The sequence below is a fragment of the Simochromis diagramma genome, unplaced genomic scaffold, assembly GCF_900408965.1.
Source record: "Simochromis diagramma unplaced genomic scaffold, fSimDia1.1 OVJJ01000302.1, whole genome shotgun sequence".
Taxonomy (NCBI): Eukaryota; Metazoa; Chordata; class Actinopteri; order Cichliformes; family Cichlidae; genus Simochromis; species Simochromis diagramma.
In genome coordinates, this window is record NW_024386792.1 from 320,148 (window position 1) to 339,231 (window position 19,084).

Genomic DNA, 19,084 nt, shown 5'->3' on the forward strand with positions numbered 1-19,084 from the left:
TCAGTTTTCATTCCTTTTCTTCCCTCAACATGATCTTGTTGAGAACTCTGCCAGGCAGCAGGATGCACAGGCCAAAAATATTCCCAATACAGCCACAGATCATCCAAAATATATTACGCCAGGTATAATGCTCCCTTCTGCGCCGGCGACAGGTGCTGTCTCAGCCAGACAGTGCATCTGGTGATGTGGGAACATTTGAAGCCTCTGTCGCCTTCTGCCAAGTGTAGTTTTTAACAGCAATGAGCAGCACATCAAAAACCATATGCTGACCAGGCTCCCGTGCTCAAACACGCATGATCAGGGATTGATTTCATGTCGGAGTCTGTCATCAAATGCATTATTTCACATCACAATATTTCAGATGCCGAATGTGTAAGGTTGCAGGTTTCAGCTGTCCATCGCATTCAAACACACACTAGATCTTCTCTATGTATAAAACAGAAGTGCGTACATCACTCTGCAATATCACTTCATTGTCCAATGACTCAAAATTGTGTCACCTTACATAATTACATTACTCCTGAGGTTTGCTTGGTTATTTGCTCTTATGTAAGAGCTTTGATTGGCTATGATTAAAAAACAGTCTCCAAAGTATAATTTCACAACAAAGATTAAGTCTTTTGTTTTTTCAGTACGTTCTGTGTACTTAATGATGGATTTAATCCTTATGTTTGTAATTTTCTAATATCTGCTCGTTCCTTTAAGGTGCCTTATGTATTCAGACTCACCCTTGGTCAGGTCATAACTTTTCCAACTTTTGGTCTTAAAGAAACCTCCTGTGTGGTTTTGGCAGCGTGCGTTTGATCACTAATGCTGGAAAATTCCTTACCTGCCAGACTTCTGGAGACTGCACTCATAAAGCCCGTTAAAATCACACTCCAGCCTCCGTGCTTCTCTGTAGGCACTAAGAATTCAGTTTGGTAGTCCCGATTAGGTTCACGTCAAACGTGTGGGACTCCACATCAGCAAAATTAATTTATCTTTGTCATATCTGATCAAAGAATGCATTCATCAGATGTCTCTTCGTGTTCTTAAGCAAAATTTAATCTTGGAGTTTGTTGCCAAAGAGTAAGCTAGAGTTTGTTTTTTTTCCTTGGATGCATCCATAGATGTTGACATTATGCAGCGTCCTTCGCGCTGTCTGAGCTGCCACAAACTGATTTCCAGTGCCAAATCTGAAGCACGTTCCCATCTGTTTTCAGAGCTTGTGCAAGTATTACAGTGTTTATGGTGACATTTTGGGAAAACGGCCACTACTGCTCTGATTAGAAGTACTGTGGCTTCTTCGGCACAGTTCGCTCCAGAAGTTTTCGAACAGTGAGAACAGTTGAGATGTGAAATCTAAAAGAACCTGCCGAGAAAAAATGTCCTTGGACAGATGAAACCAAGACCAGAATGATGAAAAGAGAAACTCACAGAGAAGGAAACAAACAGCTCATGATCCAAAGCATAATGCATCATCTGTCAAACATGGTGGAAGTAATGTTAGGGCATTGCCATGTATGGATGTCAGGTTAACAAGCAGCTACTGAAGGTGTGCTGCAGTGAAGGCCGAGCAAAGCATCTCAAGGGAGGAAACATATTTTTGCACAAACCTTTGAGGGGAAACACTGGACCTACGAGAAGTCAGAAAACAACTAAGCATAACATTCAGCCAGTAAAATACATTTTTCTTTTTAGAAATGTAAATTAAAAAATGCAATGTGATCGTAATGTTTCTGTTTTTGTAAAACATTTGAAAATGAATTGATAACAAAAATAATTATATTTTAGCATTAAAAATATTGTTTTGATTCAGTTTCTGTTAAGCACTGTATTTGATATTGAGAAACTAAGAACTGGATCAGGTTCATGTTGATAAGATTACTATCATGATTTTTAAAGAGAAGTGATTCTGACCTGGAGCTTGTAAAATTTGCAGCATGTTTAGACCATGATGAGTGTCTCTGACGGGGGCATGGAAGCAAAAAGAACAAGCTGCCTGGATCATTTTTCATCATTTTGTAGCAATAAACAAAACCTTTGATTTTTAAATGCCGTTACAGCACATACGCACACCTGCCAAGTTAGTCCCAAATTATCCCCAAATCAAATAACTGGAAAAACTATTGGAGAGTGCATGCATCACTCACTCACTTGGACACTAGAAGGGGGAATTATGTTAAAATGCTCTTCATAGACTACAGCTCTGCATTTAACACCATAATTCCCTCCACACTCACCACCAAGCTGGAGCATCTGGGACTCAGCTCATCTATGTGTCAGTGGATCTCCAACTTCCTAACTGGCAGACCACAGGCAGTAAGGATGGGCGGACATGTCTCAGCCTCCACCACTCTCAGCACTGGAGCCCCCCAGGGGTGTGTTCTGAGCCCCCTGCTGTACTCTTTGTACACATATGACTGTGTGGCCACTACCAGCTCCACCACCATCATCAAGTTTGCTGACGACACCGTCGTGGTGGGCCTGATCTCTGATAACAACGAGACGGCCTACCTGAAGGAGATTAGGAATCTGGAGAACTGGTGCCAGAGGAACAACCTCCTTCTAAACGTCAGTAAGACAAAGGAGCTGATAGTGGACTTCAGCACTAAGCAGGAGAGGAACTACCAGACCCCCGTCATCAACGAGTGCCCAGTGGAGAGAGTGGACAGCTTCAAATACCTCGGAGTTCACATCACGCAGGACCTGTCATGGTCCTGTCACATCAACACCGTGGTGAAAAAGGCCCGACAGCGTCTCTACCACCTCAGACGCTTGAGAGACTTCCAACTGCCCTCCAAGGTGCTCAGGAACTTTTACTCGTGCACCATAGAGAGCATCCTGGCGGGAAACATCTTAACCTGGTTCGGGAACAGCACCATGCAGGACAGACGAGCTCTACAGAGGGTTGTGCGGTCAGCTGAGCGCACCATCCGCTCCGAGCTCCCTGACCTGCACTCAATCTACAGCAGGCGGTGCTGGACCAAGGCCAGGAAGATCGTGAAGGACCTCAGCCATCCCAACAACGGACTGTTCTCTCTGTTGAGGTCAGGAAAGCGATTCCGCTCCCTGAAGACCAACACAGAGAGACTGAGGAGGAGCTTCTTCCCGCAGGCGATACGGTCTCTCAATCACACCACCACACAGTACTGACCCACACATACAGTTCTTACACACACACTGGACTTTCTGGACTTTGTTTTTGCACAACACTGGTCACTATATTCTTCATTTCCGGTTAATACTTGTACAGCTGCTGTTATTGTGTATATATTATTTATATTTAGATTTCTTCATACATTCTTATATAGTTCTATATTGTGTATTTTGTTGTACAGTTATTTTATTTTCAACTTTAATTTATATATTTTATCTTATTCTTCCCAGTTAAATTTACCCTTCATTCTAATTTGTGTTGTACAGTTATTTCATTTTTAACCTTAATTTATATTTTATTCCTTCCTAGTTAAATTTACCCTTTTTAATTTTTCATATTTATTTCCTATCTTATTCATAGCCTTTCCTTTTTTTTGTTTTCTTTAGGTCACGAGCAGTTGTCCAAGCATTTCACTACATATCGTACTGTGTATGACTGTGTACGTGACAAATAAAATTTGAATTTGAATTTGAATTTGAATGTTCTGCCAAGGTCAATGCTCTCAAGTTTGGAAATTCAGGAATAGGGAGTCAGATTCATACCACAAGGCAGGGGTTTCTACCTTTACCAAGGCCCTACCTGTACACTAAGTTTATTTACATTGAGCCTGTTAGGTTATGATTAATCTTGCTTGCAAAAATACTTCTACAACAGTACTGATTACACACGTGTCTCGGCTCTGTCATTCCTCCGCAGATAATCACTAAACAACATTCTACATGCATGAATCTGCTCTGCTGAAATCAGACACGTTCTCAACTTTGTACAGAGTAATGTTCTTTAGACATTACGGCATTCTGCGGATTAATAAATGTCTTTGCTTTCATCAATAATGGATCGTGTAAGAGATTGGCGCACTTGTCATGCATGAAAATGAGAGCACGTTCGTTTTTTGGTTAAAAATTAAAGCGTGAATTTATTCCATCATTACATCAGATTGTCTAACAAGGCAATGATTGTCTACAACTGTCCTGTGTCATTTTAATGTTTCAGGTCCTTTTCAATAATTGATATCTAGAAAAAATCTCATTGTATATTCATAAGAGCGGGCCAGTCCCAGCTCAGCACGCTGCGCAGTGTTCTTGTAACCCTGCTGTTCTTACAGTTTTGGGTCAGACACATTTTTTACATGATCATTTTAATTAATTAACTTTGACTGGCAGCTGCTTCAGACATATGCAAAGAATTCTGACATATAAACTAATTAGTTCTGGAACTAAAAAACCAAACCAAAACTAACAGCTCAGACTTCATACATCCCAAATACAGAATCCTAGATGAGAGTTAACGTTACCTTGTAATAAGTCCTCTCTCCATCTCTCAGACAGCATCGAGCCTGAAAGACTGTGCACCTTGGCACACTTTCATAATAACTTTATTTTTCCTTTCTTTCCTCCCTCATCTTGTCTCACCTTTTGCCTTTTAGTCTCCTCCATAGGGGCTGTGTCTTTCTTACCTGTGTCTTTCTTGACACGGTGCTGCACAGAAACACAAATGCCCTCAAAGTCAAACTCACACAGCATATAGTCATAGCCACAAACACAGTAACAAAGAGAACAAGTGCAGGCCCCTTATGAATTAGACAGAATGTCCTTTTTGGTGTTTGGCATTGTGCTTGTTTTTTTCATATTTATCAGCAATGAAATATAAATGACAAAAGTCATACAGAGTTAACATATACCACATATACCCGCACATACAACAGTGACATAAAAAAAAGAGGACTAAAAGAATTGGCTGAAAGTCTGCCCCGCTAACAGATGAGCACACATTTCTCAGAGTTACTGAAATTTTGATGTGGGATAAGGCTGTTGGGCTGTTAAAAGACTGCGTCTAGAGGGGAGCAGGGAGCAGGCAGCCATTTTTATCGAGGACAAGCAGGAAGGCACTTGGAACTCGTGTCAATGTTAAACAAATAAAAGTGTGATATTTCAAACAAGCTCTTTCCACCATATTCTGCCATCAAATCAAGACAGCAAACATTTTTGTTTTGCAATTTAGTATCTGGTGGGTGGATAATGATACGCGCCGTGCTTTAGCAAACGCACGACAACCCCTGGAAAAATGAACCGCGGCAATCGAAGGTCAGGAGAATCACATCGAAATGTGTAATTTGAAAGCAAAGATGTATTAAGATTATTCACAGGTGATGCACTGGACCTGTGGAGATGTGAAACCATTTTTTAAATGATCCTGTGTCATCTAAGTGTTGTGCTGTGCACTTAAATGTGTTATTTTTGTTCTGGGATGATTTTGATTTAATTCAGTAATTTTTAGTTTAATTTGTTTTCCTGACCATTTTCTCTGAGATTTATAAAATGTAAGATTGTAAAATATGAAATTTCTCTATGAATAAATGACTGTGTGATTTTACTGACAGCTTTACTTTAGATCGGGTGTCAAACATACAGCCCTACAAGTCAGAACCATCTCACCAAAGGGTCCAATGCAGCCCACTCAATGACTTTGGAAAACCTGAATATTTTAAATAAGAGAGCATAAATTGTGGACCTTTTATTGTAATTTCAGCAGTTTTTACAGTCTTCTTGCTGACAAAGACATAACACTGAGACTGCCTTAGTAAAAATGACAGCTTTTTAAAAAAGATAAACTTAGTTTAAATTAGATAACAAAAACATGCCTTTTTCACCATGTACAATAGAATATTTGTAAAAGGAGACATTTTCTGTGAATTCACAGGTAAATTGTGTTGTTTAATTACAGGACAAAGTCCTGGTTTTCTTTATTTCTAACAGTATAAACCCGATTAGCCCGATTTCATACAGCAGCATTTCTTTATAATATGGAAAAATTAAGACCAGCATCATGCTTACAATTACACTGTTAACCCCTCAGCCATAAGGAGCTGATGGGGCATTGTTGTCATTCTTTGTCAGGCTGCCAAGAGGGGGGTGTGAACAACTGACAATTAACTTGAGAAAAACTCACTCAGGATTTTCAACTGGATACCAAAGGTGTATTTACAAAAATCTTTGGACTGAATCTCAGTGTCCTTGACCTTAAGATCAAGGTCAGAGATCAAGTGTTTTTAAAAATAATGTAATCACATAGGATTATCTTATACCAAAGCTGCATCTGCTAGGAAGGTGATGGGTAGCTGTGGCAGCCAAATAAAATTTTAATTCAGACATCTCAGGGACTGAATCTGTAGTTAAACTTTGTAACACTGAAAGTTGGAGCTCTTTTTTTATGCATGTTATTAAGCAATAGCTGTAATGGTCCAGCCTACTTAAGATGAAATTGGAGTACATGCAGTCTATGAAGTTAAATGAGATTTTCACCCCTGCTTCAGATGTTTCTGTTCTTCAAACACGGCCATGTGAAAGGAGTCTGATTGCGCTCATTCATTCTTCAACTCAAAGAACCTGAGCTATCGACAGCCATACTCAGTTACAAAATCAAGAAGGCGTTTCATTATAGATAATAATGTCTGACCCTAAGTTAGACATTCTGTGGTGAGTGACAGAAGATACTTGGATTAAATGTACAGGTTCCCCTTGAATGTGGACTTGGTCTTTTGGGGGGCTCTTTAGTCTTTATTGAGGTTGAACAGTGTAGAGAAGACAGGAAAGCAGGGAAAACATGAACGTAGATTTGAAACCAAACCTCTGCAATAGCCTAAAAGCATGTGGGTCAACCTGGTGCACTATATCCGTGCTTGTGGATTTGATGTTTGACTTTTCCATGATGTTAATTTAAAAAAGGAACAAGAAGAATTTTCAGTTCCTCTTAACCAATAATGTCAGAAACCCTTCCATGCTGCTTTAACTGCAAAATAAGAACCTTCATTAAGATGGACACAGCTATACTACACGGACAAAAGCACTGGGACACCTACACATTACACTAACAGGAGCTGCTCAGCCATGGAAAAACATGCCATGAAGCTCCCGGGACACACAGTGATTGCGCTGATGTTAACACCAGAGGAGGCTTGGAGGTCTGCAGATATTTATTCAGCAGAGCGTTGGTGACTTTTTCATACTTTTTATGGACTTTAACTTTATGCAATCTGCCACTTTGTGGTCTGTGCTGCTGTGGATCCTTCCACTTTGCAATATAACCAGTTATAGTTAGTTGTGGAAAATCTAGGAGGGAAGAAATTTCACAGACTAGCACACCTGAATTCAGTGGGCTGTTTGGAGCTACACACCCATGAAGTTTTGCACTTCATTGTGTTGACTGTGTCTGTGCACATACAAACAGACAGAATGACTTGACACCTGCCGAACTCCTGAAACCTGCTCTCATGGTAGCGTCTGCTGATTTGTGTCTGTAAAAACATTTTGCAGAGAATATACACACATACAAACATACATACAAAAAAATGAAAACAAGACCAGCCACACCACATTAACACTGCATTCAAATTTATTAGGACGCATATCTAGTCTCCTCATATGTTGAAGTAATTGTAAAATTGGCTGGGTGCACTTACAAGTACTATAAGGACTGTTTTTAATTGAAAATGACATGCTCAGTCCCCCGATGAAAGCCCAAGAAGCTGAGAGCTGCCAACATGCCTCGGAGCATTCAGTGACACTGACTGGTTTGTTTTGTGCTGCTTGAAGTTTGCATTTTAAGGTCTTTGTAAGAGCCCAGAGCATTGATTAACAGCTCTATTGAAAATCTGCACAATGTTCGACTGCTTCTTCCTTTCTGTTTTCACAAAAGATGCAGCATGTGGATGTGTGGACCACTTAGAGTTGTTTGGCTTATAATTACTCTTGAAATGCATTAACTGATTCCATGTTTTAAAGCAAACGACCCACCACTAGAAGCACCAGCTCGTCAGTGTCATTTCCAGTTGACAAACTGATATGCTGATTCACCATGTCCGCATGCTGACTTTCAGTGCTTGGAGGCGCATTGATCTCACCCACCTGTTATTTATCTTGCTTGCTCTTTGAGGATAAACGGGCTGAAATGCATCATGTCCTTTTTGGAGCAGCTTGACCTCAGCGCTTTTCCTCCAACTGGCAGAATCAGCTAATCATTCTGCACAAAATCATCCTTTAATAAATGACCGAACAAATCTGAGAGGTGGGCAGAGATTCAAAAGGTCTGGAAGCAGGCTAAGCTGCACCTCATTACTAGGTTATTGTCGAGGATGCAGCCCAAGTAATTAAAAGGCAAACTACTGATTCTCCTCCTGTCTGATCCTGATCTCCACAATACAGGTTTGCTCCTGTTACCCGACGGATTCTTGTTCCATTTAACTCATTCAGTAATATCTGCAGATTTTCTGTTGGCCATCTGTTTCCCTTTGTTTGCAGTCTTTATGTTAAGCTAAAGCAACTAGCCGCTGGCTGTAGGTTCTTACTTATCTGCTTCTTTGTGTCTGAAATGAATGGAGAGATTTAATTGGTTGCCAACAGATGGGGTAAAACCTACATAAAGGAAAGGCATAGCTGCAAAGTATCAAATACTTTTGATGTATATTATCACAATTAAAATGACATATCTGATGTAGATAATTCCAGCATCACCATTAAGCGCTCAGTGGCATGAATGTCAGCTGTAAGTGCTGTATTTCTAGTGACTTTTTAAAAATATCGCTTTTATCAGCTAAAATTGATTTAAATTCTAAATGACAGACGGATGAATGTTAAGCTGTCAGTCTCATTTTTCATACCCATTAAATGTAGTGTGTAGTGTTTGAGAGTGTGTGTGTCTAAGTGTGTGTGTGTGTGTGCCTAGTTTCAATATTTACTTGCCTTGCTATAAATTTCATTCAAAAAACACTTTCTCTCTTTAAGCATTCAGGTTTCTCACGATACTTGAACCTGCAAACAAGCAGATTATGGGCAAATACTGCAGTCTTACGGTGCTAAATTCAGCTGTCTGTCTACAAATTGTCTCTTAGGAGTCCTTAACAAATCAGAAACATGCACATGCATTGATTTATTTACTGTCTGTGCAGCAGTGAAAAAAAGAAGAAACATCCATTGAACAATAGTCACCCCTTCCAGCCATTTCCTTTCTGTAAATCTGACATTGATACCTAATGATAGTGCTTGCCACTTGTTTACCTGCATTAGACCAACTCCACACCACGTCTGACATGTTTACAGCAGCCAGCGTGCCCGAGATGTTGGGTGACTTCGTGCAGTTCTGCTCCCATCAGTCACACATTAGCGTCTCTGCCTTGCCGAGGTCTGTGTAAACATCACAGGCTACAGTCGCGCTGTGTCCAAACTCAATAATCTATATTAGGGTGACAGTGCACTGGCTCAGTTAAAAGACAAGACTGTAAATGACTCAAGACATTCGCTGATTCACACTGATTCAAACTTACTTCTGAAAGGTAGAATTTAATGCATATATATATATATATATATATATATACTGTATATATACTGTATGTATGTGTATGTATATGTATATATATATATACATATATACTGTATATATACAGTATATATATATATATATATATATATATATATATACAGTATATATACTGTATATATACAGTATATATACTGTATATATACTGTATATACTGTATGTATGTATGTATGTATGTATGTATGTATATATATATATATATATATATATATATATATATATATGTAGGGTGATATATATGGAGGGTGAAGGTAACGGTGGTCCCCGTGGTAATCGGAGCACTAGGTGCGGTGACTCCCAAGCTAGGCGAGTGGCTCCAGCAGATCCCGGGAATAACATCGGAGATCTCTGTCCAGAAGAGCGCAGTCCTGGGAACAGCTAAGATACTGCGCAGGACCCTCAAGCTCCCAGGCCTCTGGTAGAGGACCCGAGCTTGAAGGATAAACCGCCCGCAGGGGCGTGCTGGGTGTTATATATATATACACATAGACATACATACATACATACATACACACATATATATACAGTATATATATGTGTGTATAAAAAGGCAAGCTCAGAGTTTTTTTTCTTTTTCAAGGATTCCACACCTTTTAAAACATTTTCCTGAAATATGCCCCTGAAGACGTCACACTGCCATCTGCAAGTTTTTTCCAACTGAGACACAGTTTAGCACAGACTGGCTGGTAATGTGACGAGCATGGTTAGCTTCTCACAGTAGTATTGCAGCCAAATAAAACTTAGAAACAATAAAGGTGGGTGGCCAACTCTTCTTTTAACTTCTGTGCACTATAATCTTTCCAAACGCTGAACTGCTCTCTTCAACAGAGACACGGACTCCTTTTTCTTCATCCTTCTCATATATGTATGCATTATGCACTGGCTGCCAGTTTCTTAAGACAACGCTGCTAACATTGCCAGTCTCGTCAAGTCATAAGCAAGTATGAAAGCCGACATCAGTACAAGTTTACTTGGCGTGCGTGTTATTTATTGACCGGGTGCATCGGCCTGGAAGCGCAGTTTGAGATGCAGCTTGTGTGCATCCAGTGAAGTGTGTCTCTCTTCTTAATGCAAATGCAATTAGCATTTAAGGGACTGCGCAGACATCAGAGGGAGAGTGCACATTTTGTGGTCGACTACACATTCTGGTACATTTATTAAGGCTCGCCCAATAGTCAGGGGTCAGCGTTGGGAGGATGATTCTCAGATTTGAAATGAGCTGTTAAAGGAAGGTTGTGCAGAGTAGCAGGATGGAAAGCTGAGATCATTAAAGCTGAACTTGAACTTGACACCAGAGCTAATTCGAGCGAAGCCACTGTGGAGATTGTGATGTTGATCTTGATCTAAGCTGCCGTGGCTTTTATTTCCCCAAACATTTTATGTTCCGAGTGACTCCTGCCTCACATGTTCCAGTAATTTTCTAACTTAGCATTTAATCATGACCTCAGTAAATGGTTCGGAAAGTTAAAAACTTCCTTTAATGGGGGACCTTTATTTCAGTATCAGCACATTTTTATTTGCTTTTCTAGGCTTGATTTCTTTCTTGATTTATCACCCCTCTGCATCCTAGTTTCACTATTGAGGTGCATCTTTGGAGATCTCGTTTACAGGCGGAAAGCACCTAAAGACAGTCCCAGTTACTGATAATTAGCTTCTGCTTTAGAAAATCAGACGCTAATTTCATGCAGATTGCCAGTTCAAATATGCACATAAATCTGGCCCTGACACTAATATTTTAGAACCGGGTATTACAGGGATTAACATACCAAACTAAAAAATATATATATTTTTATGATAAAAAAGAAGCTTTTTTGTACCACTCACACTAGAAAGAGGGTGGTGAGATATTTTAGTTTGGAAGTTGTTGTCCTGTGCTACCACCGGGGCTGTGCATATCAAAAGAAATGCTAATATGTTTTAAGTTATTGAACCCTGAGAGTGCGGAGAACAACCTACCGGTTTGATATAATGCAAAAAACCCTGCGTTTGTGCTCCCGTTAATGTGCAGTTTAACGTTTTCTCTCGCTAAAGAAACTCGCCCTTAAGCAAAAGTAGATTTAATAGCGATCGCTGCTACATGCTTTCTCAGGAAAAGGGCAACACATTTCCCAGGTGCTTCTGTACCAATACCGTTGAGAACAATATTATTGCTACAGCATGATGAAGAGGAGTACTAAAGAGGCCTGTTTTACTGATTTGTTATTGGACTCATTTTCTTCCTCCCTCTCTAAGCTCTCCACTGCAGCTGCATTGTTGCTGACCACCAATTTGATCATACTCGAAATCTGACTGTATAATACAATGTTGAGCTCTTACACTGCACTGAACACTTAACATAGGATGGCTGTGCATAAGGAGGTAGAGAAGGCGCTAATCAGGAGGTCGGCGGTAGGGGTTTCGATCACTGGCCCTTCCAGTCTCTGAGCACGATGCTGAATTCCAAATATCCCTGATGGATCCATCAGCGTGTCAGATGAGAGTTTCATGTGTGTGAATAGATAGATTTGAGTGGTTAGTCAGGTTAGTAGGGTGCATATAAATGCCTGTCAGCTTTACGCATATGACAGCAGATCGTTAGTTAGAAAAATAGCAAGACAAATTTGATCAACTCTAACACGAAGCAGCATTTCCACACGCACAATTCAGATTTGTATGACAGGTGCCTAAAAGGGAATCTCCACCAAAAACTGTTTGCATATTTGTGCAAATGACTTTTGTCACTTAAATTCCGTCAGTGACTGACTAAGCTTAATCTGTTACAAGAGGCCTCTGAAGGTTTAAGGAGAGATATCGAGTGGAATACCACTTTAAGGTATTTTGGGGAAACAGCCGTATAACCAAGAGCATAATTTGTGTTGTCATGTAGAGGCACTATGTAGGTCTGCTTCATTGGCGATGAATGAAAGGATGAAATTGTGGACTGATAGATTTAAGCAATTACGCCCACATGAGCTTTATTTAATAGGAGTTGGGGCTAACATTGTTGAACCACAAAATGTGCTTATATCCGAGGAAAATCACTCTGGGTTGTGTTACAGCGTGCACGCAGACATCCTCTGATTCACTGTCACTGAAGCTGCGGCTTGAGGGGCCCGTTAATGCGAGATCCTGCTTGAATATTGGGTGTGTTGTCTCGATTTTTGACAGATACATCATTTTCACAAATCTAGATTCAAGTTCAGCTACAAACACAACATTTTTGTTCTTTTAGACGAGGCTTATTTCCTGCTTGGAGGCAAACTTGTTCAATTTAGAAAGCATGTTTAATAATCACAAATGAAAAAGCTCCTTGCAGTCTGTTCCACTGCAGTAAATCAGCCACTGGGGGAAAAAATAAAAATTCCTTTTCATAGTCATTTTTTTAAAGAGTGAACACCAATTTTTGTTGGCAGAGAATTATCTCACTGAACATTTTACTTCATTAAGATCTTGCTTGGCCCTCATCTGGCAACATTAGCATGAATGCTAACAGTTATCCCTCATGACACATCACAGGAGTCAGCGGATGTGATTTTAAGCACAAATGCAAATCCTCCAAGACAGCGTGAGCACTCAGTGACCCAAAGTTTTCCAGCTACGTTGACCGTTTTGAAAACTGCGGTGCAGCACACTCTGACTCCCAGTTATGTTAGCTCTGATGCTAACTCCAGGGAAAGTTAGTGTAATCTTGTCCCATTGGTTGGAGCTGACACTAATTCCCTGGGACAGGAGTGTAGCGGTGTGTGATTTAGCGGCGTATGCTAAGTGCTGCTGGAGCTCCGGGCTAGTATGTGGGCACCAGGGCAGAGAGAGCAAGCTGGGAAAGTACTGCCTTCACTAACTGGCCTGATTAGACCGGGTGTGAGATGACATGGATCAGATACACATACTAACCCAGCTGGAAAGACAGATTGGGAAAAATTAAATAAAAAGAAAAAACAACATGAGTGCATTAAGAGAAAATGAACAGATACGGATGATTAGGAGAAATGGGTGGAAAGTTAAAAACCAAGAGAGGGGAAAATGAAGAGATAAAAAGACAGTAGGTTAATTTTGTGGACGTGATGTTTCCTCCTGGGGTGTTTTTCAGCTCTGCTGGACTGTGGCGGTGTAAGAAATTGGCTGAGATGCAACGTAGCATTTGCATCATGGTTTCATTAGCTCTCATTCAGCCCAAGGCATTTCACACTGCATTTCCTCTACTCATCTGCTTCTCTTAGATCTGCTCGTATTACAGAAAAAAGAAGGTAATACAGAGTAAGCTGAAACAGGGAGCAGGAGCTTGTCTCAGACTAGAATTTGGTTAGGATATAGAGCTAAAGAGCATTTTCATCTCAGCAAATGTTACTGATTGATGCAGACACTTGTGTGGGCCTTTAGCACTTTGGTTTCCTCTCATATCCCCCACCCCAGGAATGAGGTAAAATCAGATTATTTATTTCGGGGTTATTTTATCTGTTAATAGCTGGCACTTTGCTGTGAATACTGCCTGAAGGCATAGATTGTGTTCAAATAAAAGCAGACAGTGGAAGGGAGATTTGGGGCATCTCATGAAGGCCGATTAGCGGTTAGTTAGGTTTAGCCCTGGTCTCCATGCGGTTGCCCACTTTGACACTGAAAGAAGTTATTTTTGAACACTAGAGGACAAAAAGAGGATGATGGGCTTCTAGTCGCAGTCATTTCCTATCATGTAATCTTTGGTTTTGCACTTGAGATTAATCATTAAATGCATCTGAGTCACACTGTGTTTAGATAAATAAAACCCAGTCTGTGAGAAAGCTTTGATATCACTTCTGTGCCTTTTGAAGACACGTGAATACACTGCCAAAATGTATCCTGCCTAATAGGGAGTAAAGTACTGTAGATTTGAACATGTTCTTGTTTTTTTATGACTCAAAATCATTCTTTACATTAAAATAGTAAATATTTCACTTTTTGTGGCGGAAACTGTGTGACTTGTTGGTTATTTTACTTAAAAAGTCTTGGCTATAAACTTTATAACCTCCAGGATTATTATTTTAAGATTTAAGATGTTCATAAAATATGAATATACAGGTATTTTCTTACCTTGACAGTGTACGGTGCTGCATCTCTCATCTGCACCTGTGACAGGCTGCTGATAACAGGCAGAATTTGTCAAGGTAAAGAAATATTGTTACAGGCTCAGTATATGAGCCCCGCCATCATTTCAGGAGTAAAATGTTCTGTTACTGGTTCTTATTTGTATTGATGTGTGTGTGTGTCTGTGTTTTACAGGGTATAATGGGTGTAGTGGGCTGGATGTTGCTCCTACTTTCCCATATGATGGCGCCTGTGGCATCCCAAAAGCCCCCAGGGCTCAGCGTGGGCGTGATCATGGGCCAGACGCGTGCCGTTATCGACCAGGATCTCCGACCACCTCGGCGCCCCGAAGATGCGCTCGATGTTTCCGTGGTCACGCTGAAGATGAACCAAACAGACCCAAAGTCTGTGATTACACAGGTGAGAAACGCATTGGCATTCACCAAGCATTACGCACATGAATGCATCGCCTGCCACAAACTGATGCAGGAGTTTGTTTTACTTTGTCCCAAGGTGTGTGAGCTTCTTTCTCGCACTCGTCTCCATGGCATCGTGTTTGCTGATGGCACCGATCAGGAGGCCATTGCCCAGATCCTTGACTTCCTGTCCGTTCAGACTCAACTTCCAGTCCTGGGAGTCCACGGAGGCTCCTCTATGATTATGGCTGACAAGGTGAGTGACCTGCCGCAGTGTTTCGAGGACACACATGCAAGGTGGACTGCTTTGCATACATCAGTGTTTGTTTTTTGGAAGTGAAAATAAGGACCCCCATTAAGTTTTGTTTTCCAGATGTTTGTGGCACTGATTGATGTGAAAATGCAATATAGTCCACTTGGTTTCCAATATGAAAAACGATAAGCTCCATGCGTTACACATGTGAATTGCATGTTCTCAGCTGGTAGGTACATGAGTGGAAAAAATCATTTGCTTCCAGTGAGTTACTATGGGGATGCCTCTTTGAGGTTGTTTGTCTTATAAATGAATGCTCTAGATGAGAAAATAATACACCGGGAGGTTTCTGAATGATGTGTGTGCTATCAACAGCTCCATCAGATTAGTGTTTGTTTAAGTTGAAAGTGGAAATGCTGCTGTCAAAGTTAAACAGAATTTTAATTGCTCTGAATTGATGGCTGCTATCACCCGAAGTAATTTTATGTTAATTAGGCTTTTAAAAGGTTACAAAGTGCACATTTAGAAGTGAGGTGTTTGTAAGGTCAGAAGACGCCTTTGCATGGAGCACGCTGCATCCTCTGGTACATCGTTTTTATTTTAGCAGATGATCGAGGATCGTTTAAATATGTAATAATGCATTTTCTGCTTTGTCTAGAACTGGGCTATGCAAAGCCTAACCCCCCACCCCCCAAAGAAAACCAAAAGAAAGAACAAGAAAAAGAAATCCTGAGCTGTATGTAGCTGTATCATGTCTAGTGCTCAGTGGATGCAAGAAAAAACAAAAACGACAAAACAACAAAAAAACAGATTTCTAGTTTTAAAAGAAAAAAGAGGAGATATCTTTTAAGAACGGGTATTTGTGTGTGTGTGTGTGTGTGTGTGTGTGTTTATTTTGGTGCGGTGCTCAGTGCAAAGTTAAGGATGTACATTGCTTTCTAAGCTGAATTCTCTCTCTGGTGCTGGCTCTGTAGACCTCGCTGACTGACAGACAGACAGACAAACACAACTGGTTCTTTAGCTTTTAAATCTCTCAGGGCACAGCAGCCAAAACACAGGAACCAATAACTGCCGCAGTACAGCAGCCTTTTGAAGTGCTCCTTGACGGGGGATGCAGTGCGCGAGCGCGTGCGAGAGAAAAAGACAAGAAAGAACGATAACAGAGATGAGGAGTGAGGTAAAGGAGACAGAACTGGCTTGAAGGTGAGGGGGTCTGTGGTTGTAACGTGAAGGTCAGCAGTTTGGACTCCCCGCTGAGTTTATAACGATAGGGGAAATAAATAAATAACATTTTTCGCGCTCTCAATCGCTGCCGTTAATGTTCCATTAAACAGGGTACTTAGCCCCCAACTGCTCTAATTGAACAGCTCGGTGGCCAAAAGTACAAGAGAGCGGTCATTTCTGGCAGCTCCCAGGTGTAAAAGTGAGTGTGTATGGCCTGTAACTAACCAGCTCCTCCACAACAGCTCCTGCAGGGTTTACCTGTAAATAACAAAGACTCCATGCCTGGTTTAAATTGGGGCGAAACCATCCCACTAGCAGGCAGGTATGGAAGCACAGTGAATCAGCAGATCATCGAAAATTCTCAGACATGCGGTTGCTCGAGTTCACATCTACCTTGTCAGATCAGAAATGTAGGGAAAGGACACGAAAGGGCACAAGTCTTCCTGTAGACACGATTGGGACTATAGGCTTTCATTAGCTATTGATATATCGTCAACAACTCACTTCAGTATTGCTGTCATTGCACAGACGTGAGCTTTACTGACTCACAGACTCGTACGCCCTCCAGAGTGAATACACTTGTTATATTGACAGCGGAGGTAAACAGTGAACCAGTAGCCTGCGCTCACTACAGATGAATAACGACCAGAGTTGCCACCATAGCTAGGATTATGCACTTGAATTGGAAGGACTCAGGTGACTGTAATCTGCAGTCCACTGACATGTAGTCGTGATATTTTACACACTGTACCTTTAACAAGAGATGCGTATATTTTAAAGGGGAGACATGATCACCTCTTTGAGATAAGAGGTTTTTTATTGCATATTTGCAGATAAGGCGAGCCACATAAAAACTGCTACAATGCACATGGCATGATAATAACAAGATGTGGCGGCTAGTCATAGATAACTATTATTTTCTTTGGGAGGCAGATATGCTATGTAAAAGGCCTCTTTACACATTTGTGAATGGATACTGTTACTGTTCAGAATCTTAATAAACAGATACAAATACATAAATTCAACAAAAATATTACATTTAAGAAACAATCAAAAGTTTGGTATTTTTATTTGATTAGGTGTAAAATATAGCTGGCATTTATTTGTTTATTAACCGATTGATTCTTTTGATAATATTTCTGAGCGTCAGACATACTGGTGTGCTACAGCATTTGCTGATGGCGTCTATTAAAAATAATTACAGAGGTGCCGAGGACTCTCAGTGAGGCTGACACATGCTTTGCACTTGATGCTCCCTCTGTGATCGTGACAGCTTCACAATAACCCCCTTCAGCACTTTTTTTTCAGCTCTATTAGCTCCCATTAATCTCACAACATCAGACGCATTTAAGCAGGAATGGTCTGAAGACTTTGAAAAATAAAAACAAACCAACTCCAGCAAACATGATTTGCTGTGGAGGAAGAAAAAAAAAATCTGGCTATGTGAAACATCTCTTGGCAGTGTGACCACTGCTTTCATACCTGCTGTCAGTGGTGTAGCGATAATCTGGAGGATCGAAATAAATCCCAGTGGGCTGGTAACAATTCAGCTTGATTACTGTGGACTAACAAACAATATTGTGCTTTTTTGCAGCTTGAGCGAGTCGTGTGCTCTCTGTCACCACGTATACATACACTTCACTCTGTTAGTGTGCCAATCAAGTTTGTACTAGAGGAGTGGAAAAATGAGCGGATCCTCCTGTGGTACCTTGGGTATGTTAGCTGGCCACAGTATCAGTTTAGACAGCATGCTTTAGATGGAGAGCAAAAACAGAAGGAAGAGGATGATGCCAAGAAAATACAGGAAAAAAAAAACTTGTGCTCTAAAATAATGGATCTACATAGAGGTGGGCAGTGCAAGTGTGAAATCCTTGGTGTTAAAGCAGTGTTAAGCTGCCAGAATGCCAACTTAACTGTCATGATTGTGTCACATTTCAAGTAAAGGCTTTCTCCAGTTGTCACTTTTATTAGCTATAAACAGGGATGGGCACTGCAGCGATCCATATAAACTGATAAAGAACCAGGGTGAGGTGACTTAAGGCAATGACTCTCTATTTAAAAACAAATAATAATAAAAGTGTTAAAACAAGGATTTATATATATATATATATTTCAAGTAGGTTTTTTGTCAAGTTGAGTTTGGCTCAGTTTTTTTTTTTTTTTCATAGTAGTGAGAATGTAGCTTTGGGGGCCATTTTTAAACTGATCAAAACCATCAGTATCAGTGATTTTGGTCAACTTTCATAAAAATAATAATTATGCTTATTTTTGCTCCACAATGTTTGTCTTAGAAGCAAATCAGGGAATTGAAATTCGTGCTCCCAGCCACCTTTAAAAAAAGCAATATTGCTTTTTAATGTATACATTTTTCAGATATCTTGGCAGGTTACCATATCTCACAGTTAAGCAAAGTCTTAAAGGTTGTTGTATGTGTACATTTTTCTGGTTTTTCAGGCTTCTGTATAATAAAGTACTGTAATAACATAACGGTGCATGACCACATCCAGTTGGCTTGGATAGTGCATGTATGTACAGGGATTATCTTTTGTTCAGCATCTTGTAGATTGGAATGAGGGAAGCTTGGAGACTTATGCGCAGGATTGTTCTGTCAGATTTATGGATTTCAAGAATCTTTCATGA

The 19,084-nt window shown here is 40.4% G+C and overlaps 1 protein-coding gene across 2 annotated transcripts in view; it reads left to right on the forward strand.

Annotated features, from left to right (window-relative positions):
* The window catches only part of grin2ab (glutamate receptor, ionotropic, N-methyl D-aspartate 2A, b), a 114,239-nt gene that overhangs the window by 17,664 nt on the left and 77,491 nt on the right, over nucleotides 1-19,084 (forward strand). The window contains exons 2-4 of one of the 2 annotated variants that reach the window (XM_040023660.1): nucleotides 14,566-14,631; nucleotides 14,747-14,971; nucleotides 15,065-15,223. In XM_040023660.1, coding sequence (XP_039879594.1) covers nucleotides 14,753-14,971; nucleotides 15,065-15,223 — 378 coding nt within the window. In that variant the 5' untranslated portion in view covers nucleotides 14,566-14,631; nucleotides 14,747-14,752. The remainder of the gene's footprint in view (nucleotides 1-14,565; nucleotides 14,632-14,746; nucleotides 14,972-15,064; nucleotides 15,224-19,084) is intronic. The other variant, XM_040023659.1, reaches the window with a different exon arrangement.